The sequence below is a fragment of the Larus michahellis genome, chromosome 13 (assembly GCF_964199755.1).
Source record: "Larus michahellis chromosome 13, bLarMic1.1, whole genome shotgun sequence".
Classification (NCBI taxonomy): domain Eukaryota; kingdom Metazoa; phylum Chordata; class Aves; order Charadriiformes; family Laridae; genus Larus; species Larus michahellis.
This window is the reverse complement of record NC_133908.1, coordinates 2588339-2607553: the sequence shown is the minus strand read 5'-3', so window position 1 is coordinate 2607553 and position 19215 is coordinate 2588339. Positions and strand designations below refer to the sequence as shown.

At 57.7% G+C, this 19215-nt stretch overlaps 1 protein-coding gene across 3 annotated transcripts in view; it reads right to left on the bottom strand.

Moving 5' to 3' along the window:
- Nucleotides 1-7029: 7029 nt before the first annotated feature.
- The window catches only part of KSR2 (kinase suppressor of ras 2), a 92748-nt gene continuing 80562 nt past the window's right edge, over nucleotides 7030-19215 (bottom strand). For 2 of the 3 annotated variants that reach the window (XM_074605915.1, XM_074605917.1), the window contains 4 exons: nucleotides 15369-15500; nucleotides 12648-12777; nucleotides 11841-11974; nucleotides 7030-9898 (listed from right to left, as the gene is read on the bottom strand). In XM_074605915.1, the coding sequence (XP_074462016.1) occupies nucleotides 9892-9898; nucleotides 11841-11974; nucleotides 12648-12777; nucleotides 15369-15500 (403 nt within the window). In that variant the 3' untranslated portion in view covers nucleotides 7030-9891. Of the gene's footprint in view, nucleotides 9899-11836; nucleotides 11975-12647; nucleotides 12778-15368; nucleotides 15501-19215 lie in introns of those variants that run through there. The other variant, XM_074605916.1, reaches the window with a different exon arrangement.

Sequence of the window (19215 nt, the reverse complement as noted above, 5' to 3'; positions counted from 1 at the left end):
TGACGGGTAGGCCGCAAAACCCATGCGGAGCCCATGCCACCTGGCAGAGCCATGGTTTAATTTCTCCGCCAGCGCGGATGCGCTGCAGTAAGCATAAAATGAACTCAGAGGCAGCCCAAGGTGTTGGGTTTTGGGGGCTCTGGGTAGGGAGCAGCGGCCGATCACCCCGTGGTAGGATGCCATGGGATAATCCCAGCAGCAAAGCCCCCGGGCGAGGAGTAAGGAAGGACCCGTCCTCACCCCGGATGCTGGAAAAGGGGCTGCATGGAGCAAGCAGCTGAAAATAGGGGTATATAAGTTAGATCTTCAGAAAGCAAGCAGCGCGGCCCAGGTTGAGGAAGGCCTGGGTGCTCCAAGGATGACTTTGCCGCGCGCGCGCTCACACACGGCCACAAGCGTTATCACCCATCGGATTTGCAGACCCAAAAATAGCCGCCAGCGAGCGAAACCCAACCCGGGGCTCGGGTCCCGCGGTGGCACCGCTCTAATCTCGGTGTCCGAGGAGTTTGGGGGGGTGGCTTGGCTGTCCCCTCCCGCGTTTCCCCCCCACCCCCCCAAAGTCACGGGGCAGCGGCCAAAGCCACGAGACCCCGTTGGTGCAACGTCAGCTCGACGGTGCCAGCAGACACAGAGCGACAGCCGGTCCCCAAGCTCGGGGCATCCCCGAGCACCTCAGGTCACAGCAGCCAGCAAACCCAGTGCCGCAAACCCCCCCTCCCCCCCCAAAAAAAAAAAAAAAGCTAAATAGGTATTTATGGAGCATGACTTTGCAAGAGACCTTCACGAATCCGCCTGTGGGCTCCTAGAGCTGCTGCGTGACCGGGGATGATCACGGGAGGTGCAGTGCGGGAGGAATTCTGTCCCTTTGCCCCGCAGAAGGGCTGTATTTGCCCCAGCAGATGGCAGTTAGCGTGGGTGTCCCCTGCGGATGGAGGGGAGAGCCCCCGGGGTGGGGGGTGGTGGTGGGGGGGGTGGTCCCTGTGTCCCAGGCATCCCTCTGCCCCGGCTGTGTGGGGGGTGATGCGGGCAGAAGCGCTTACTTTCGTGCTCAGGGGAAAAAAAAAATAAATTGGTTTCTGTGTGTCTCCCCGTCCCCCCCCCCGCCCCCAAGTGTTCCCCAAAAACCAGACCCACACAGGCACAATGCTGGCAGGCTCTGCCTGCGTCCGGCTGCCCTGGGCGGGGGGGGAGTCAGGATGGTGCCCTCACCCTGCCCATCACCGTGGGGCTGGAGGGGGCCAGGGGGAGCAGGTCCCGGCTAAGCTCTGCCCACAGGGGCTGCTGGCAGAGGAGGAAGGGAGGCGAGGCCGAAGGCTCACCCATGGTACCTGGTACCAGCCAGGGTTGCTGGGCTGTTTCTCTCCCACCAACTGGAAACGGGGATGTGGAACCAGCGGGTACCGCAGAGCATCCCTACCCCGTGCCTGCCGCTGTGATGGTGGGGGCCAGGCTCTTCCTCATGCCCTCTGGAGACCCACGGTGATACCTGGCACCCTGATGTCCCCAAAAAGGTCAGCCCACCCCCCCAGCGGGGGGGACCGCTCCTCCAGCTCGCTCACGGTGCCGGCTGCCCAAAAGCCACCCAGGCGAGCGCAGCCCTCCAGGCGCAAACCCCGAGTCGCGGGTTTATTGTCCAAGGGGACCTTCAGCCCACCCATCTCCGTACCGCAGGGACCTCCCAGCACACCCAACAAAAAGGGGGCACCCCGACAGCTCCCCCCACTCCCCCCAGGACCAGGCTTTGCTGTACAGACACAGAAAGCCTCCCTGTCCCAACAAAACACAGAATAAATAAACAGCTGCCAGGCACAGGAAAGCCTTCGGCCAGTTTTTCTACCTGGTGTTGCCAAGGGCACGTCTCTTTAACCCTCGGAGGAAGCTGCAGGTGCGAAGTTTAGGGGGAAAAAAAAAAAAAAAAAAAAAAGCTGGGAATTAGGAATTGCTGCGCTTTCCCAGGGCTGGGAAGGGTGGAAAGGGTCCTGTACTGGGAGCCAAGCGGGAGCTCACGTAATGTCTCCGGGCGCAGGGCAAGGCTGCCGGGGGGTCAGGTTTCTGTCCCGGAGAGTAGTGTAAAAATAGAGGTGAGGAAAGGGAATCTGCTGAGCAATGGGACAGCAGGACCACGGGGAACCTCAGCCAGGGCAGCCCCTTCCCCAGCAGCCGGGCAGGGGAGGGTGGAAACCCCAGGACAAAGCACAGGGGGAAGCCAGGCGGCTCCCTTCGACGCCCCGGCTGGCATTAATCCCGCTAACGAGCCGGGTCTTTCTGCAAAGCGGGATCAGCTCCGCTCCAGCTCAGAGCAACAATCCTGTTACGGGCCTAGGTGGCCATGACAGAAGCGGCCAATTAGTCCGGCCATCGTCAGCCGCCCTCCCGGGGCTCCCCGCGGCCCCCAGGATGCTCTCCGGGATATCCCTGGTGGAGCAGGCTCGGGTTATCCCAGTGTCCGGGGCAGGACAGCCCTTGATGAGCTAATCAAGCCATAACGAAGGGCTGGAGCTGGGTTTATCCCCTAGCCCACATGTGCATCACCGGGGCAGGACACCCACCCCACCCCACCCACCCCCGAAATCCCTGCTGGGGTGGCTGGGGGGGGGTTCAGCTTCCCCCTGGCCCCCCCAGCAGGGACCAGCCCTGTGCTCCAGCAGCGAGGGCTCATGGAGGCTCCTGGGAAAGCCCGGGGAGGAAACATAAATCACGGTGGCCGAACAATAGCCCATTGTCGGGCGGTGCCACCACCCCAGCGCGTCCCGGGGAGGGCTGGCACCCGCAGCATGGTCCAGGCCAGCCACGCAAGACCCTCGATAGCCCCGTCCTGTGCCCCCCCCCCCACCCCCACAGCCTCCGGACCCGCATCCTGGCTTTGGCTGCAGCACGACCGTTGCATTAATCCGCAGTGGTTTTACTGCTCTACGAACCCTGTGCAGCCCCGACGCCACCACCCCCCCCCCCACACCCACACCCCCCCCGGGTCACCCTCCCCGGCGCTGGGCTGGGACAGGTGAGAGCGCTGGCTGGGGGCCAGCCCCGGTTCTCACCCTCGGGCTCAGGGGCTCGGATCCCCGCCAGCCTTTTTGTCACCCATTTCTGCCGCTACGGAGCGGAAAGGGGAACCCAACCTGCCAACAGCAGAGACGGTGCCTGGAGCCGTCCCTGCGGTGACAGCGGGGTCCCCACCGGGAGCTCACAGCCGATGTCCAGGGCTAACAGCCACCTGCAGCATCTTGGTGCTCACGCGCCTGATGTTTTTAAGTTCAGGTCAATAGAAATCTTTGGCATATGCTTTATTTTGGGGACAGCCGAGGGAGAAACATGTGTACAAAACCCCGTGCATCTGGAGGGAGGGTGGGTCACGTTGAGACACGTGGGGACACCTCTGAAGCCACCCCCACGGTGAGAAGGCGGACGCCCTCTGCTCTCCTCCTTCTCCACCAACGTAGCTGACCCCAAAAGAGTTACTACCTGGAAGAAAATAGCCCCATTTGGCAGCTGTACCCGGGTTGTACCGATGCCACCGGCACCCGGTAGCCATCCCTGGGTGGGAGCGTTGCCCACCCCGAGCCTCCAACCACGGTCCGGCAGCGTGGCCGTGGGCCCGCCTGGCAGGAGCAGCGGCAGGAGGGCTGGAGCCTTTACCCGGGGGGGTTTAGCTCCTTTTTCACTCCCTGTTTTTATTCTTTGCTTGTGAAATATTAATGGCTCGTGATTCATCACCAGCAAGAAGGAGATTACGGACACGTGTACGTATTCATGTGGCTCTCCGATACACGCGCGCGCGCGCACATATATATGCAGATATGTATTCAGAGGCGCCTCTAATCCTCCAACGCCATTGTTAAGGCTGTTTTGGGGATATATCGCACATTTATCCCCATCCTGGTGCTGGCATCTCATTAGCCACAAGCCAGGAGCGAGCTCAGCATCCCCGCGCTGGGCTCAGCGGGGGCTCGGCGCTGCCGCCGGCATTTCAATTAGCGGCTCTGTCCCTGGAGCCCTGGAGCCACCAGGGCCAGTTACACACCAGTGCCAACCAGTTAGGCTCCAGACTGGTGGGATCCCTCGGGATTTACACCAGAGGGACCACCGACAGGGTTTAACCCCCCCCGTTTATGGCATATATGCAAGAGGTGGTGACACCGCGGCGCAGCCAGCGTCCCGTTTAGCCTGCAAGGGAGCCAGGAAGGTGGCAACGTCCCCGGCATGGCGAGGGCATCAAGTGGTGGCTCTTTACCCCCAAATCCCCGGCTTCTCTCTCCTCTGGGACATCCATGTTTGATCACAGCAGCTCCCTTCCGCCCGGCCTCGCCTTCCCCATCCTTCCCAGGAAAATCCCCCCGACCGGCCCCACCGTCGCTCCCCGCCCGGGATGTGCCCGGTTTAATTGGTTACCGGCTCCTGCAGGCTTCGAAAGATGAAAAGCCCTCGACAGGAGAAGTGTGGAGCGTTCATGGTTTATTAATGGGGAGCCGTCATTATTTTACCTTTTCAAGGGCTTGGGCGATAGCGAGGAGGGAAGGAGATGGGGGGGGGGGAGCAACACAACCCCCTCCCTGGTTTTTTTTCTCCGTCTCCTACCCTGGGGTACCGCCTGCGTCAGCCCCACAAGCGAACGCCGCCGCCGCCGCCGCCGCTGCTTTCCGACGGGCTGTTTTGCAGATTTATGGTGGTTTCCCCCCCCCTTCAGTAAAACAGCATGGGAGAAGCAAACAAACAAAGCAGCAGATGCGAAGGGCCTCCAGCGCTTCATCACCGGGCTCAGCCGTCCCCGCGGGGGTCCGGCTGGGGAGGAGCATCACCCCCCCGGCGCACACCCCAGCCCGGCCCCGGCCCCTCCGCCTCAGCAGAGATTTATCGGCCGACTACCCCATCATTTTCCCAACTCCCTTGTTTTCCACCGCCGCGTCACCCCGCGTCTCCCGTCCAAATGTTTGCCGTGAATTATCGTCCCCAAAGGGTTGGGCTGTGAGCCGCCGCGATGGCAGAGAGGAAAAAGGGGTGGGTGTGTGTGTGGGGGGGTGTGTGTGTGTGTTTCCCTCCCTTCCCTGAGCATCGCTGGACCAGAGCTTGACACTGGGATGCTCCGGAGTGGTCCAGACCTCGCCACGGACAAATCCTCCCACCCCATCACCGGGATGCGATGCTGCTGCGGAGCGAGGAGAGGGCAGGGCAGCGGCGCAGGGACGCGGAGCAGCACAGGGGTGCGATGGTTTTCAAAGGTTTTGGGTTTTCTTTTTTTTTTTTTGTGGTCTTTTTTTTTTGGTTTTTTTTTTTGTTTTTTTTGTTTTTTTATTGGCATAAATAATTCATACACCGTCACCTCACCAAACACTGCACGAGAAACCACGGGAACAAATGGCTATCCATTTCTGCAGGTCACAGAGATTCGCACTCAGTCAGACAGCTGAAATTATAAATACTTTCTTCAAGTGTAGAAAACGTTATAAATGTTACTGTACAAATTTACAGCGGGGAGATCCATCGTGCCTGTCTCAGCGGTTTTTTCTTTTGTTGTTGTTGTTGGTGGTGGTGGTTTGCGGGTGATATTTTATTTCTTTTTTTTGCACCAGAATCAACTGTTCTTTTCCAGTGACGAGAGTTTTGCAACGACGACAACAAAATATATATATATATATATATTTATGTATATACTTATAAAAAGAAAAGGGGAAGAGGAAAAGGGAAATGAAAGTCAGCTCATTCTGCAGCGGTCAGAACTAACACAGAGAAAACAAAGCAGGCCATCGAGTTCGGTTTGAAACTGTACAGGATTTAGAGCTCGTTATATATGTATATATCTATATACATACATATAGAGATATGTATATATATTTATATATACCTTATGTACAAGAAAATGTAACAGCGTACTTTACAGGGACTGGAAACTAAAGAAGGCTTTTGCAGCTGACCAAGCTTCCCGAAGAATCACTGTTTGCCAAAAATAAATAAATATATATATATATATAAAAAAATTAAAATAAATTAAAATAAATAAACGGGCGGAGAAAGGAGGGAGGAAAGCGAAGGTGCCCAGCAGAGCACCGGCCACCGGCGGGCTCGACCCGGGGCTCCCCGCGGCACTTGGGGAAGGGGGGGGCACAGACATGGCACCACCAACACAGACCCCTTCTCCTTAGCGTGGCCAAAGAGACCGAGCCGTAGGCAGCACCTCTTCCGTCGACAATTGAGCAGCTCCTCCGCTTCCAAGACATTCATTTCTGCCTCCTGTCTGTCTCACATCTTCATCATCTCGGCTCTTGCCATGGCCAAGTACCGGATAAATGTCATCGGGGCTGGAACTCCGAACTCATCATCCCCAGGAACCGCCCAGCCACGGATCGGCAAAGATATGGGTTAATTTGGGGGGGGGAAAGGTGGATAGAAGCAGCAGCAGGACCAGGGGGATATAATTTAGCAGCCAAAGGAGGACGTAGGGCTTTGGGGCCATGAAGCATCACCGCTTCCATCGCTGGTAGTGGCTTCACTGCCCAGCCCCAAATGCCGTGTTCCCCACGAGCATTCAAACGCCGGAAAAAACCTCAGACAGCAGCAAGGTCAGGGACGGGGAAGTGTCAGGGACTCGGTGGGTGACCCAAGGGACGAAGCAGCTGAAGGATTGGGCCAGGAGAGCATCGCCGGGGGCTGCTCTGCTGCAAGAGCCCGGGGACGTACCCTGGGCTTGGGGACGGTTCCCTCCGTCTTCAGCTGCTGCTCCAAACTCCGCCGTGCTAAAAGCGGCTCCGCTCTCGCCCGGCGCGTCTGGAAATAACCCGTCTCTCCTCTAGCTCACGCAGCTAAACTGAGCCACCGGATGGACCTTCTCGCTCCTTCGGATCTCCTATTAGAGGGCATTGTGGAGAGCTTCTCCTACATTCTCTCCCTGCTGAAGGGCTGGATATTTTTAAACTGGGGAAAAAACAACCCCGCACAAAGCCGGAGTCAAAAAACAAAGACCAACAACAACAACCACCAAAAAAAAAATAAAAAAAGTAAGATTTGTTGGTTTGATTTTTTTTTTTTTTTTTTTTAATAATTAAGACTTTCAAAAATAAGAAGGCATGATGCAAATAACGCGGCTGCATCAACAACCGTTGCTGCGCTGAATGGAAGGGAAGGAGCTGCTCTTCTGAGCTAATTTATGATAAATACAGGGCAGCTATTTTTCCATCGATACTATTGTGTGACAGCTCTGCTCCCGGCCCGGCTGAGACGTTACAGTGAGGGAAGGCGGGGGGAGAAAGAAGAGGGAGATGAGGGCAGAGTTGGCAAGGTTTGTTGGCTGTAGGAGCACTTAAGCTCCTTTCAGATGCCCAAAATCCAGGGGAGAAACGCTTGGCCAAGGCCACCGCAGTGAGCCCTGGGCTCCTGGTGAGGACCTGACGCCGTGGGGCAACGAAACCCACACGCTCATCAATTCCCTTGTTTCCTGGAGTCTCAGCTGATAAAACAGAGCAGGCATCTGCCAAGGGCTGGTGGGACCCCGTGGGGGAATATGTCAAGGTGAGACTTTCCCGGCAAGTGGAGGGCTTGGGGCACAGAGAGCAAACCCCCAGTAAGTCTTTCAAGACAGACGTTGTACCTTCCACCAAAAATCTGCACAACGTCTATCAGGCTACAGCACTTTGCCACCCCCGGTGCTGAGCATCACCCACGGTGTCACCTCCTTCATCTTTCCAACACGTTCCACTTGCTACTGCTCGCCTAGGAAGTTCACACCTACTTAGGAACTAACATCACCGAGCGAGAAGGACATCACCTTTCTACAGCGGTCGCTCCATCCAAACATGGTTTGGGGACCGGTGATTTCATGGCAAGACCACCCTGCGCCCCCGCCGCCCCCGGCAGCCGAGACCTCCGGCCATGGGGGTGTGCTCCCTCCCACAGAGCCCGGGACCACGGCGGGTGAAGGCATTGGTGAAAACTCAGAGAGACTCTGAGGATTAGTGCAACGTTTATGGCACACGCGCGCACACGCGCAGGGGATGGAGACAGCAGGGGAGGGCTGACATGGGGAGGACGGGGGGCAGAGGACATCGCTGCTGCGGCCCGGGGTGGGATGAAGAAGATGGGGGGTGGGGGGTGGCATGGAGCATCCTCCTTCATCACCGGGATGAGGTGATGCTCAGCCACCTACGCCCAGGGGACCACAAACCGCCCGTGCTGCCTGGTGCAGGGGGCAATTAACACAAACGAGGGCTCATCCCGCCCTCGCTTGCTCGTCCCACTTGGCCTCAAGCATCAAAGGCAGGTGATCCTCCTTCATCCCCACTTCGTACAAAACATCTGAGATCAAGCCGCGACCGCAAACGTCCCAAAAGCATCAGCAGGAGACTCATCCAGACCTGACCCTCTGGCAGCAGGCTTGGAGGCCGGATTCACCCCCCCCTGCTCCTCCCTACCTCCGATTTTATGCTTATGCATGTGTGCAAATGTTAAGAAATAAAAGCACCTTCTTACACGCCCCCACAATTAAAGTAGCATCTCTTCCTAGCTGCAATCAAGTTCCTAATCTTCATTTACTTACGCTAAAGCGGTTCAAACGCCGGCAAGGGGGAGTTAGAGGAGCAGCAAACAAACCAGGGCCGGTTAGCTTGCAGAGCCTCGTCATGTCTCCAAATTAAAGCTAACTTAGACTACGATTGAATTATTCGGGATGGTTCCTGTCGAGCAGTTACGCTCAATGAGGGCCTGAAAGCGCAATTGGCCATCATCTGTCGCTTGACAGCTCGTCTAATGAGGGGCTCGAGGGCCCATCCCAGCTGGTGGGGAGAGGGAAATACCAGCACGCGGTATTCGGACGGCAACACCGGCTCCAAGACGCTGCCCAAAGAGCATCTCTCTGGGGAGGTCCGGGATTTGGCTGATGGCAGATGGATACGCAGAGGAAAAGGGTCCTGGGCACGGCTGCACCTTCAGCCGAGATGTCCGCGAGGGGCTGGGGAGGGAGATGCTCTGTACAACCAGAGCCTGTCTGCGTGCCCGGGGAAGGACCCCCCAACCCCAGCCACCCCCCCTCTGCCCAGCCCCACAGCATCCCCAAACCCGGGGCTTCGGCAGCGCCTTCGGGAGGGAGGGTGGAAGGCGGGAGCAAAGCGGCCGGAGGGAAAGGCTCGCTGATTAGATACGCGCGGGGGCAACCGGCTGAATTAACAGGAGTGTGAAGATGCGCCCCGCCGAGAGGGAGACCAGGGGTGGGAAGGGGGGGCGAAGGTAAGTGGGTATGGCCGGGAGGTAGAGAAGCCACTTGTGAAAGGTCACGGCTGCCCGTGAAGGGGCTGCCGGGGCGCGGGGGAGCGGGACCCCTCCGGCTCCGCAGATGCATTTCCCCGCGGTGGGGGGGGACGGCTAATAGCAGCGGCACTCCCTGGCCCCAGCAGGCTCCAGCACTAAACTCATGAATCAGCAACATTTCCCCCCCCCTCCCTTTTTTTTTTTTCCTTCTTTTTCCATTAAAAAAAAAATAAATAAATAAAAGGAAATGAAATAAACCCACCGAGAACCAAGAAGCAACCCCTCCCCAGCCGAGCGGCACGAGCACTGACCGTGCTGATTGGGACCGGAGGAGCCCTGGGGTGAAATTGAAGCTGTCTGCCCCATGGGTTGCCCCTGCTCGGAGGGGAACTGGCCCAAGACCTGACCCCGTGTGCATGGAGAGCCGCCTGCCATCCCCGTCCCATGGCAGACGGGCGTCCCCGGGGCTCGGCCGCCACCTGGGCTCCTCCAGCCCTTGCAGAGAGGCTTCACGGGGTGAAACGCTGCAGGGGAAGAGGCTCATTCCCGGCCCGCTGTCGGTCCCCGGCGCCCGCTGCTCCTCCGTAGCGCCGGGTTGGGATGCGGAGAGGAAGAGGAGAACCGCAGGGGGAAGATGGCACCGTCCCTCAACTCCTCCCGTCACAGCCTGGAAGGGACACGACACAGCAGAGTCAGCGCCGGGCGCTTCGTCCCACGGCGAAGCGGGGGGGCTTGTCGCAAAAAAAAAAAAACCAAAAACCCAAATGGGTTTGTCACGGAGCTGCCCCCGCACGCAGCAGCACGGTGGGAAGCCGTGAACTTCCACACCTCCCCGCCAGCCCGGTTTGGGTTTTCCCGGTGCCGGCAGCTCTCGGGTCCAGTATGATCCAGGGGGGGAAGGGCTTGTTGGGTACCACACACCTCGCCCCATCCGCATCCACGCAGGCTCCCCCAGCAGCAGGACCTGCGCGGGGGTTTTGCACCCCCCATCCCCTACGTGCGGGGATGGCAGAGCCCCCGGGGACCACAGATGGCTCATCCCTGAGCACAGGGCCCCCGGCCGAGCAGAGAAGCCGGGACCTAACACGGGATGAGTGGGCCGGATCCGAGTCCCTGAGGAAGGAGGCAGCTCGGCTGGAAAGCGAGTGCCGAGCCAAAGCATCCTCCCTCCCTCCCTCCCTCCCCTCGCGCGTGGAGCGAAAGAGGGGGCCGGTAATAAAGGGGGAAGCTGCCGGGCAGCCAAAGCCGGTGGCAGGCAGAGCGTGGCTCAGTGATTGCAAAAACCTTCCTAAACCCAACCGAGCAATTACACAGCCTGCTGCTTTGGGGTTCATCAACCTTCAGCTTTCCTTGCCCGGCTGCCGGAGCCACCCTGGTGCCTGCTCGGAGCGTCGATTAGTAATTAACTTCCGTCCTGATTAACGGCTTATACGTTTCGGGTGATTTGGGGGCCAGCTGACCGCTGGCTTTGTGCTGTTCCCGAGAGCCCCTCGTCGGCCCCCAGCACGCGGGGACGGGAGGTGGCACAGGGGACACTCCAGCGGCTTTCGCTGTGCCCATAACCTTGGGGCCGCCCGCCCTTGGTGGCCCCATAGGAAGCAAGGGGGTTTGGGGAGAAGATGCAGGAGGAGAAATCGGCATCTCTAACCCTCCGTGGGGTCCAAAAGGGACGCTTGAAGCAGCCTGAAGTGCCCTCGCTTCTCTCCCTTGGCTCACCTTTGCCTCCCTCCCTCCACCCCCACTTCCAGCCTCCACAGTCCGGGCATGCACGGCCGGGAGACGGAATAATCCCCCCCCCGGCCCCGCCGGCGAACGCAACCCCGGCATGGGTTAGGCTTTTGGTCCTATTTGTCGTAATAGAATGAATTCAAGGGAAGAAAATGAGTTTCTAAGTGATTCTTCTGTGGTTTGCCTGCTGTTGCCAACAGGCCACCTCCTGAAGCCCTGACCGGGGACCCATTTACGCTGCGTTTGCCGAAGCGGAGAGATGTGACTAAGCCAAAGCAATGAAACGGAGCAGGACTCGGCCACGAGCTGCCTGCGGGAGAAGAAGTGACCGTGTTCTTCTCCCACCGCTGGAAGCTGCGATGGCTGACGCAGGCTGCAGGTCTGGGGAAGGACCCCAGGCAGGGCATTTCCCCCCCGCCCCACCCATCAGTTAAATCTGGGCAAAAGGAGGAAAAACCACCTTCCCGGGAGGGAAAACTGCTCTGAGCGTCATGCACAGGCAGGCACTGGAGCCCTGGCTGATATCCGCAAAGCAGATGTCCCCAAAAGAGATGTCCCCAAGGTCCTGGCTCCAGCCTGCCCCTGGACCTACCCTGCTTCTTCCTCCTGGCGTTGGTGGAGCACATCGCCAGGCTCCTCCTGGTCATCTCCAACTACTTTCGCAGGCTTTTTCACCTCAACGAGGACAGCCAGTACTGCAGTGACAGCTGGCATGGGCACAGCACTCTGTCACCACCCTTCCTACCCATCCTTGCCCCTCCACATGGTATCAATATACCCACAGCTTGTCCCCGTGCTCCACCACCACCACCACCAGCCATTCAGCTGGGACAGTGGGGTCTTGCCACCATGGGGAAGGACGGGCAGGGGCAGGGACTTACTCTGCCGACTTCCAGAAGTGCCCGGGGTGGGAAAGGCGACGGTTGCGCTTTGGCAGTTTCTCCAACATGTCCATGAGCTTGGTGAAGGTGGGTCTCTCCTCTTGCTCGTAGGCCCAGCAGAAGAGGAGGATGTCCTGCAGCCACACAGGGTGAGCACATGAGCAAACAGACCCAGTCACTCTCCCACCACAACCCCCGTGCCCAACGTTCACCACGCGAGGACCCTGTCTCCATCACCACATCCTTGATAAGGGCTGGGATGGAGGGGATGTGTCCATCCCATGAGGACCCAAGTCCATCACCAAATCTCGGTGAAGGACTGGGGTGCAGGGGATGTGTCCATTCCATGAGGACCCAACTCCATGACCAAATCCTGGAGAAGGCCTGAGGTGGAGGGGATGTGTCCATCCCATGAGGACCCCATCTCCATGATCAAATCTGGGAGAAGGCCTGAGGTGGAGGGGATGTGTCCATCCCACGAGGACTCCATCTCCATGACCAAATCCTGGAGAAGGCCTGAGGCGGAGGGGATGCCTCCATCCCATGAGGACTCCATCTCCATCACCGCATCCTGGTGAAGGGCTGGGGTGGAGGGGATGTGGAAGCTGAGCTGATTCCTGTGCTACAGCAGGACCAAGCCTCATCAGCTGCGGAGGGAGGGGACCCCTTGCTTTTTTGCTGGCAGATCCTGGGCAGCACAGAGTGTTTTTCAAAGGGACCCTCCACCCAGGCCGTGCTCCAGTGGGACACGTTCTCCCCACCACGCACACACACACGGGGCTCCAGCGCCTGCCCCACGCCACCTACCGAGATCTCCTTGCCCATCCCGATCTGGCTGAGGTTGGGCTTCATCCCTCTTCCCACCTGCCAGATTATTGCCTCCGCTGGCTGCGTCTTGAAGGGCCATTCCCGTGCGTGCAGCTCGTACCAGATCGTGCTGTTGGGGAGAGAGCAGGGATTAGCATTGGGAGGAGCTGGGAGACATCCCGGAGCGGGACATCTGGACATTGCACCTACATCCACCATCTCTCCCTGCTCCAAAATCACCGACATCCAGGAGATGCTTCATTCTGGATACAACACCAGAGGTGCTCGGTGCTCATTGCAGAGATACCACCTCTCCCATTTTCCAGATGGGGAAACTGAGGCTGTCAACTGAGAGCAAGCCACCAGCTTGCTGCAGCCTGTAGTTTACACCAGGGAAGAACCTGGCCCGTGGGCAGGAGGATGGAGGTCGATGGGGAGCACGGGCAGAGGCGTGGGCAGAGGCACAGGCAGAGCTGTCAGCCAGCCCGCTACATCAAGTGGGAATCTCCTGCCGGGCTGCAATAGCTCTTCGCCCCGCTGCCCGCCGAGCAGCTTAATAGATGATGCGGGGGGTAAATGCATGGTCCAGCTGCCGGGCTGGTGCTTCTGACTCTGCCGTCTGCTCCAGCTGCGCAGGGCAGCGAGCGCCGGGGAAGGATGAACCCGAGCATTCGCTTTCGCTCCCACTTTTCCCTTTTTTTCTTCTGCAAAACGTGCCCCAAGCTGCAAAAAGCCATCCAAGCCGTGGCGTGAACCGTCCCCGGCTCCCTCACCGGGTGATGGCACACGTGAACCCGCGGCCATCTGCCGCTGCACCGCTCCTATCGCTAAGCCAAGCCCTCCTTTCCGTGAGGACTCCCAAATCCAAGGGAATATCCCAAAACAAGGGTGTCTCCGGCCAAGCTGGCTGCCGCCCCCGCGATCCTCTGCCCCCGCTACCGCCTGGGAGTTCTGCTTCCTCGTTTTCTGGCACCCGGAGGCTGGATGAGCCCCGACTCCCACAGCGCTGGCCCCGGTTTCCAAGGCAAATTCCCCGGAGCTGCTTTTCCCTTCAAGGGATGCCATCACGGCCAGTTAAAGCAGCAAGAAATGGGGTTAAAATGGCATTAGGGTGGAAAAATCTGGTGGAGGGGGTTGGATATATGAAGGATCACTCTGGGATAGGGTGGCTCCCTGAATTTGGAAATCGGCTCTCCTGGTTTTGGAAGAATACGCAGGCTTTGGCTATAAATCCCCGAAAATTTGAGTAATGTGAGATGCTCGTTGGTGCTGCGGGGGCGGTGGAATCGGGGTCAGGGGTGGGGGGGGGAGCTGGAGAGGGGCAGGTCCCGGGGGCAGGGAACGAGACGCTCAGGCAGGAGCGGGGATTTGGAAGGTGCCCGAATGCACCCGGCGCCCTCGAATTCAAGTTTCTAGTTGGGAGTTTGGGGCTTAGTTTTTCACCTTCCCGCTTTCAGGCGCATCCGAAATATTTAGGCTGCATTTTTGCGGGGCAGGGACGGCGCTGCGGAGAGCAGTCCGCTGCCTTTGCATGAGAAGACCACGCATCTGATATTCATTATTGCCGCTATCTCTCAGGCTTTGGCGAGCAAACACTGCCAGCCTTAGCCCCCTGCTCCTCATCACCCTCACTCACACACTTTAATTTAACATTTCAGCCGTCTTCTGGAGTCTTTAAAAGATTTTTTTCTTCTTGCTGTCACTGATCCTCAAATGCCTACGGGGAAGCGGCAATGGCAATAACCCTCCGGATCATCCCTGAGCCTCCTGGGCTCAGCGGAGGGCAGCAGAAACAAGAAAAAGGGAAAACGTTGGAAAATCTTTTAAGGAAACTCAGGCTTTACGTAAGCGCAGAGCTCACACTCAAAAAAAAAAAAAAAAAAAAAAAAAGAAAAACTAAGTCTAAGTAACCGATTCTCACTTCGTTCAATACAATTCCTTAATTGCTTCTTTTTTGTTGTTCTAAAGCTATACCTCGGGGCGGAGGAAAAAAAAAAAAAAAAAGCCAGACCCTTCCCTTGCAGCTGCAATTACTGCGGTTTTTGATGGAAATATCGCCTCCGATAACAGCCCCGCGCACGCTAATCCCCCCCGCGGCCTTTAAGATATCCACGAGAAAATTAATCCGCCGGGTAAAACCCCCGGCCTTACGGGGTTTTATCGAGGGGTGACTGGGCTCCTGCCCTAAGGGAGGCTTCTTTTCAGATAAAGGGCAGGAGCCGTGCGCCGGTTTGCTGAAGGAGACTCATCGATTCTCTTCTTCTTGGCTTTTTGGCATCTCCTCCCCCCGGCAGCCCCTCTGCAGCCGGCTGGTGGGGAGAATCGGGGGGGTCGGGGGGCTCCCAGACCTGTGTCCCCGACTCTCTGCATCCCCAGCCGACATCCAGAGCATCTTCTCATCGGTACCCGCCCCGGGAGGATGCAGGGGAGAGATTACGCCAGGCTGGCATCCCCAGGATGCTCCGGATCCCATTGCCCGGAGCCAAAACAGGAGGATTTGGAGATTTTGGTTGTGGGGGGGTGGGGGTGGGGTGTAACTCAAAATTTCTCAAAGCGGGAAGGTGCTCTGAGCCCATCGATGGGGATTCCCCCAGGCAGCGTCCCCTTGGCGTCGTGTCAAGAAAATGGTGTCCCCGTCCCCTCCCGGCTGCTCAGGGCAGCTCACGCCTGACACAACCGCGCCAGTTCTCTGCAGCCTGCCCCCTTCCGCCGGAGACTCACCCCAGTGCAAAGACATCCGAGTGCTTGGAGAAGGGCAGCTTGTCCTCCTCGGTGTCCGGCGAGAGCTGGCGGATGATCTCGGGGGCGAGGTGGCACAACCAGCCGTTCTGGATCCGCAGCTTGTTCTCCCGCCTGCCAAAACACGGATCCAAAGCCGTGGGTACCACAGTGCGGGGGGTGGACATCACCAGCACGCCACCGGCAAGCAGCCCCCCAGCCCTCCCACCCTCTCCCTGGGGTGTTTAAGGCTGGTTTTCCCTACTAAAACCCTACTAAAACCTGCTAAAACTTCCCCCTAAACCCCTTGGAAAGTCGGGTTTTAACCCTGTTCTGAGACACACTGGCACGGTGGCTTCGTGCCTGTCCCTGCCAGGCAGCAGGGCACAATCTGGGCACAGGATGGTGGCAAGGAGGAGCTTCGGGCCTGCCGGGGTGGTGATGGGGATGCAGGGTCTGCCGGGGCCCTCACTGTAACCGTTGCACCAAAACACCTTAAAAGAGCCGGGGGCAAAGCATTCCCTGGGGAAAATCCCATCAGCGTTGACACCTGAACTGGCCCCGCTGTGGTTTGAGAGCAGGAGGTTGGACTGGGGACCTCTAATGGTCTCTTCCAACCAAACCCACCCTACAATAATGGCTGGGAAATGAGTGTTTTCAGGTGTTTGGCCCCAAACAGCCCTTCCAGCCCACCCTCCTGCCCAAGCCTCTCATGCCATCTCCCGTGGGAGCAGCCTGGCTTCGTTATAATCACCATTATAACCCGCCCCGTGAGATAAGTAGTGGCCAATCCCTGCTGTGACATCGCTATTAAATCCCAGGTTGCCACCCAAGAATTTCACTTCATCTTTAATCCCCCTCACCAGCCCCTCAGCTAACCTCAGCCGCCTTTTCCTCTACCTCCTCAAGGTCCCCCCTGCTCGGCACAAATACATGAGTCTCCTTTGGCCAACAGCTGAGGATGACGTTGGTTGCTTCTTCATCCTTTACATCCTCCAGCAGGCACCTAGGATGCACTCCCGGCATAAAAAGGGTCCCCGGGCAGGGAAACGGGCAGGGACCACCGGTGGTGGTGAACACATTAAACAGCTTGATCATGTGTCCAAGCCCAAATTTGGCAGCGTCATTTGGCAGGAGGTAACGACAACTGTCCTGTGTCACGTTGGGCTGGAGAAGGAGGAGCCCACCATCTCGTATTGAGGAATTTCTCCCTGTTTGTGCTTGAATGAATCATAGAATTGCCTAGATTGGGAGGGACGTTTCAGATCATCTCGTCCAACCATCGACCTAACACTGACAAAACCCATCACTAAACCATATCTCTAAGCGCTACGTCTACCCGTCTTTTAAACGCCTCCAGGGATGGTGACCTCCTGAGGATGGCGATGTGCAAGGGTAAGGGATGGCTGTGGGGTTGCTGGGGCCAAAATGCCAGAGCCCAGGTCGCGGGGAACACCACCCAGGCACGGGCATCTCCATCCACCCCTGAGGCAGGCAGGACAACAAGCTCCTTCTGCAAACGCCGATTCCTTGGCTGGCTTTTCCCCCCCGCGGCTGCGTGCACACAACCACCACAATCCCAAGATGATGGAGTCCGGATTCTTCTGGCCACAAAGTTGTCCCTGTCCCCAGGCATCACCCCTAGGTCTGGCAGCAACCGGAGAAGGAGCCCCCTCCCTAGAGAAGGATGCTGCTGGTCCAGGGAATCATTGATTGAGCCTCCGTGCCCACTCTGGGGTCTCGACGGCTCCTCTTCACCCTGCTGCGTTGGAGTCATCGCCGCAATCAGCGGCTCTGGTGCGACACGGACCCTCCGGCCCCAGGAGCCACTGGCGAGAGCACTTTGGCACAGGGGGGAGGCTTTCAGCTCCCCAGCCGGCTCCCGACGCCGCCCTCCAGCCCTGCGTGGCTCTTAATTACAAGCCGGCATTAAGCACCGGGACAATTAGAAAAGACGCGGAGGAGCTTGCTCATCCTTCCCTGCCGACGGGCTCCGTCTCCGGGTAGGCAGCGGGGAGCCGGACGCAGCGGGCAGCACTCGGATCTTCTCCGCCGCCCTCAGCAAGACCAGGATTGCACTGGGGGCATTTATTGTTGCACACTCAAGTCGCCCAGGGCTGTGATGTCCCAGGAGCAGCGTTCAGGCTCGCCTCGGGATGCTCCAGGGACCAGATTTGGCTCCGCAGCTCCCGTGCGAGCCCAGGCTCCTCCTGCAGAGCTCACGTACGCCCAAGCAGGCAGCTACGGGTTCAACGAGCTTCCAGCAACGAGGGCTGAGCTTTCACGCAATCCCAAACGCCGTGCAATTACAGCAATTTGAGGTTTCACGACAAAAGTTTGCTTCACTTCGTAACCGAGCGGGCCACTTCCACTAGCAGAAAGCAGCACAACCAAACGAACGCCTTCTAAACCCACTGAAGGACAAGCAAAAGCAAGAGTAGAAGGGCTCTTCGGACTACTCAAGACTCACCCCGCGCTCCTCTAATTACAGAGCAGCGCTAGCAAGCTCAACAATGTTTGAATAAAGGATAAATAAATCTAATTTTGCCAGGATAAGGCACTGGATTATGAAGACTCCGCAGAAAGTATTTTAGTTGTGATAGCCATCTTGTTTTTCAGCAGGGCAAGCGTGTCACGGCCCGGGTGGACACTGCAAACTCCTTGTGCCGGACGCTTTCATGAACTGAAGGTGAGCCTGCTCGAGGAGGACGAGGAGGATATTTAAGCCCCGCCTTTTCTTAACCCTAGCGAAAACAGGCCAGTTTGTAGTTCTCGTTCACATCTGAAGCAACATCCTTAACCTGACATGCAAAAATTGGTTCTCTTCTCCATACAGGCTTGTCCATGCAAGCCTCTGAGGACCCAAAACTGGGCTTTGTCCTTCTTCTTCATCTGAGAGAAACCAGAACCAGCAAAGAGCCCGCCCTGAAAAGGGAAATCAGACCCGCAGATGCTTGTTGCTTCAAAACTCACAGTGACCAATGAGTGAGGATGCCCAAAGCCTTCTGCCAGCTCTCCGCCAGCAGAAGACATGCGTGACACCAGCAGTCCAGGGCAGCCACGCTGAATGCTCCTCAGGGCAGAAATTTCCCCATTTTTCTAGCAAAACACTGCTCATTTCTGTCCAGCCTTGCATTTCTGACCATCCTTCCTCTCCTGAGTAACCTCCAGGACTTTACCCCCCAAGTGACAACACAGTCTTGAGCAGAGATGGCCACGCATTGATCCACCCCATGGAATACCCCATTTCCCCAGCATCTCCTCCCTCCTTTTACCCCCAGAGCATCTCTGACCTTCATAGCAAAGGTCCCTGGCAAAATATGGCCATTTTTGCCCAAATCCTTTTACCACTGCTGGAATGAGCTGCAACCTCATCCTGGCAGGACCTAAGTCCCCAAAACCCTGCCCAGCTGCTAATCCAGAGCCAAACCCCACTTTTCCGCTGCGGGGAGAGCAGCAGCACTGCTGGATTTCTTGGGTTTCCTAAGCTTTTGGCTAAGTTTCTGCTAAAACCAGATGATATTTATACAAGCGGAACGGAAAGGCTGGCTGCCCGGCCTGCCGCGAGCGGCGTGGGATGGAGAGAGGCGGTCGTCGCCTTTTCCTCTAATCCTTTGACTTCGTCACACAGGAATTAAAGAAAAATATAAAGTTTCCAAGGTGCGTTTTATCTCCTGAACATCTTCGCCACAAAGTGATGGTTGGCCATGACAACTTTTCCAGCGACAAAGGCCATCACGTCCATCAAGGACCAGAAGGCGGGTACCACGCTGCCGGAGGAAACCTGCCCGAGCTGCCGGCACCGATAACGCCGTGCTTGGCCCGTGCTGCTTCTTGCACAAAGGGTTGA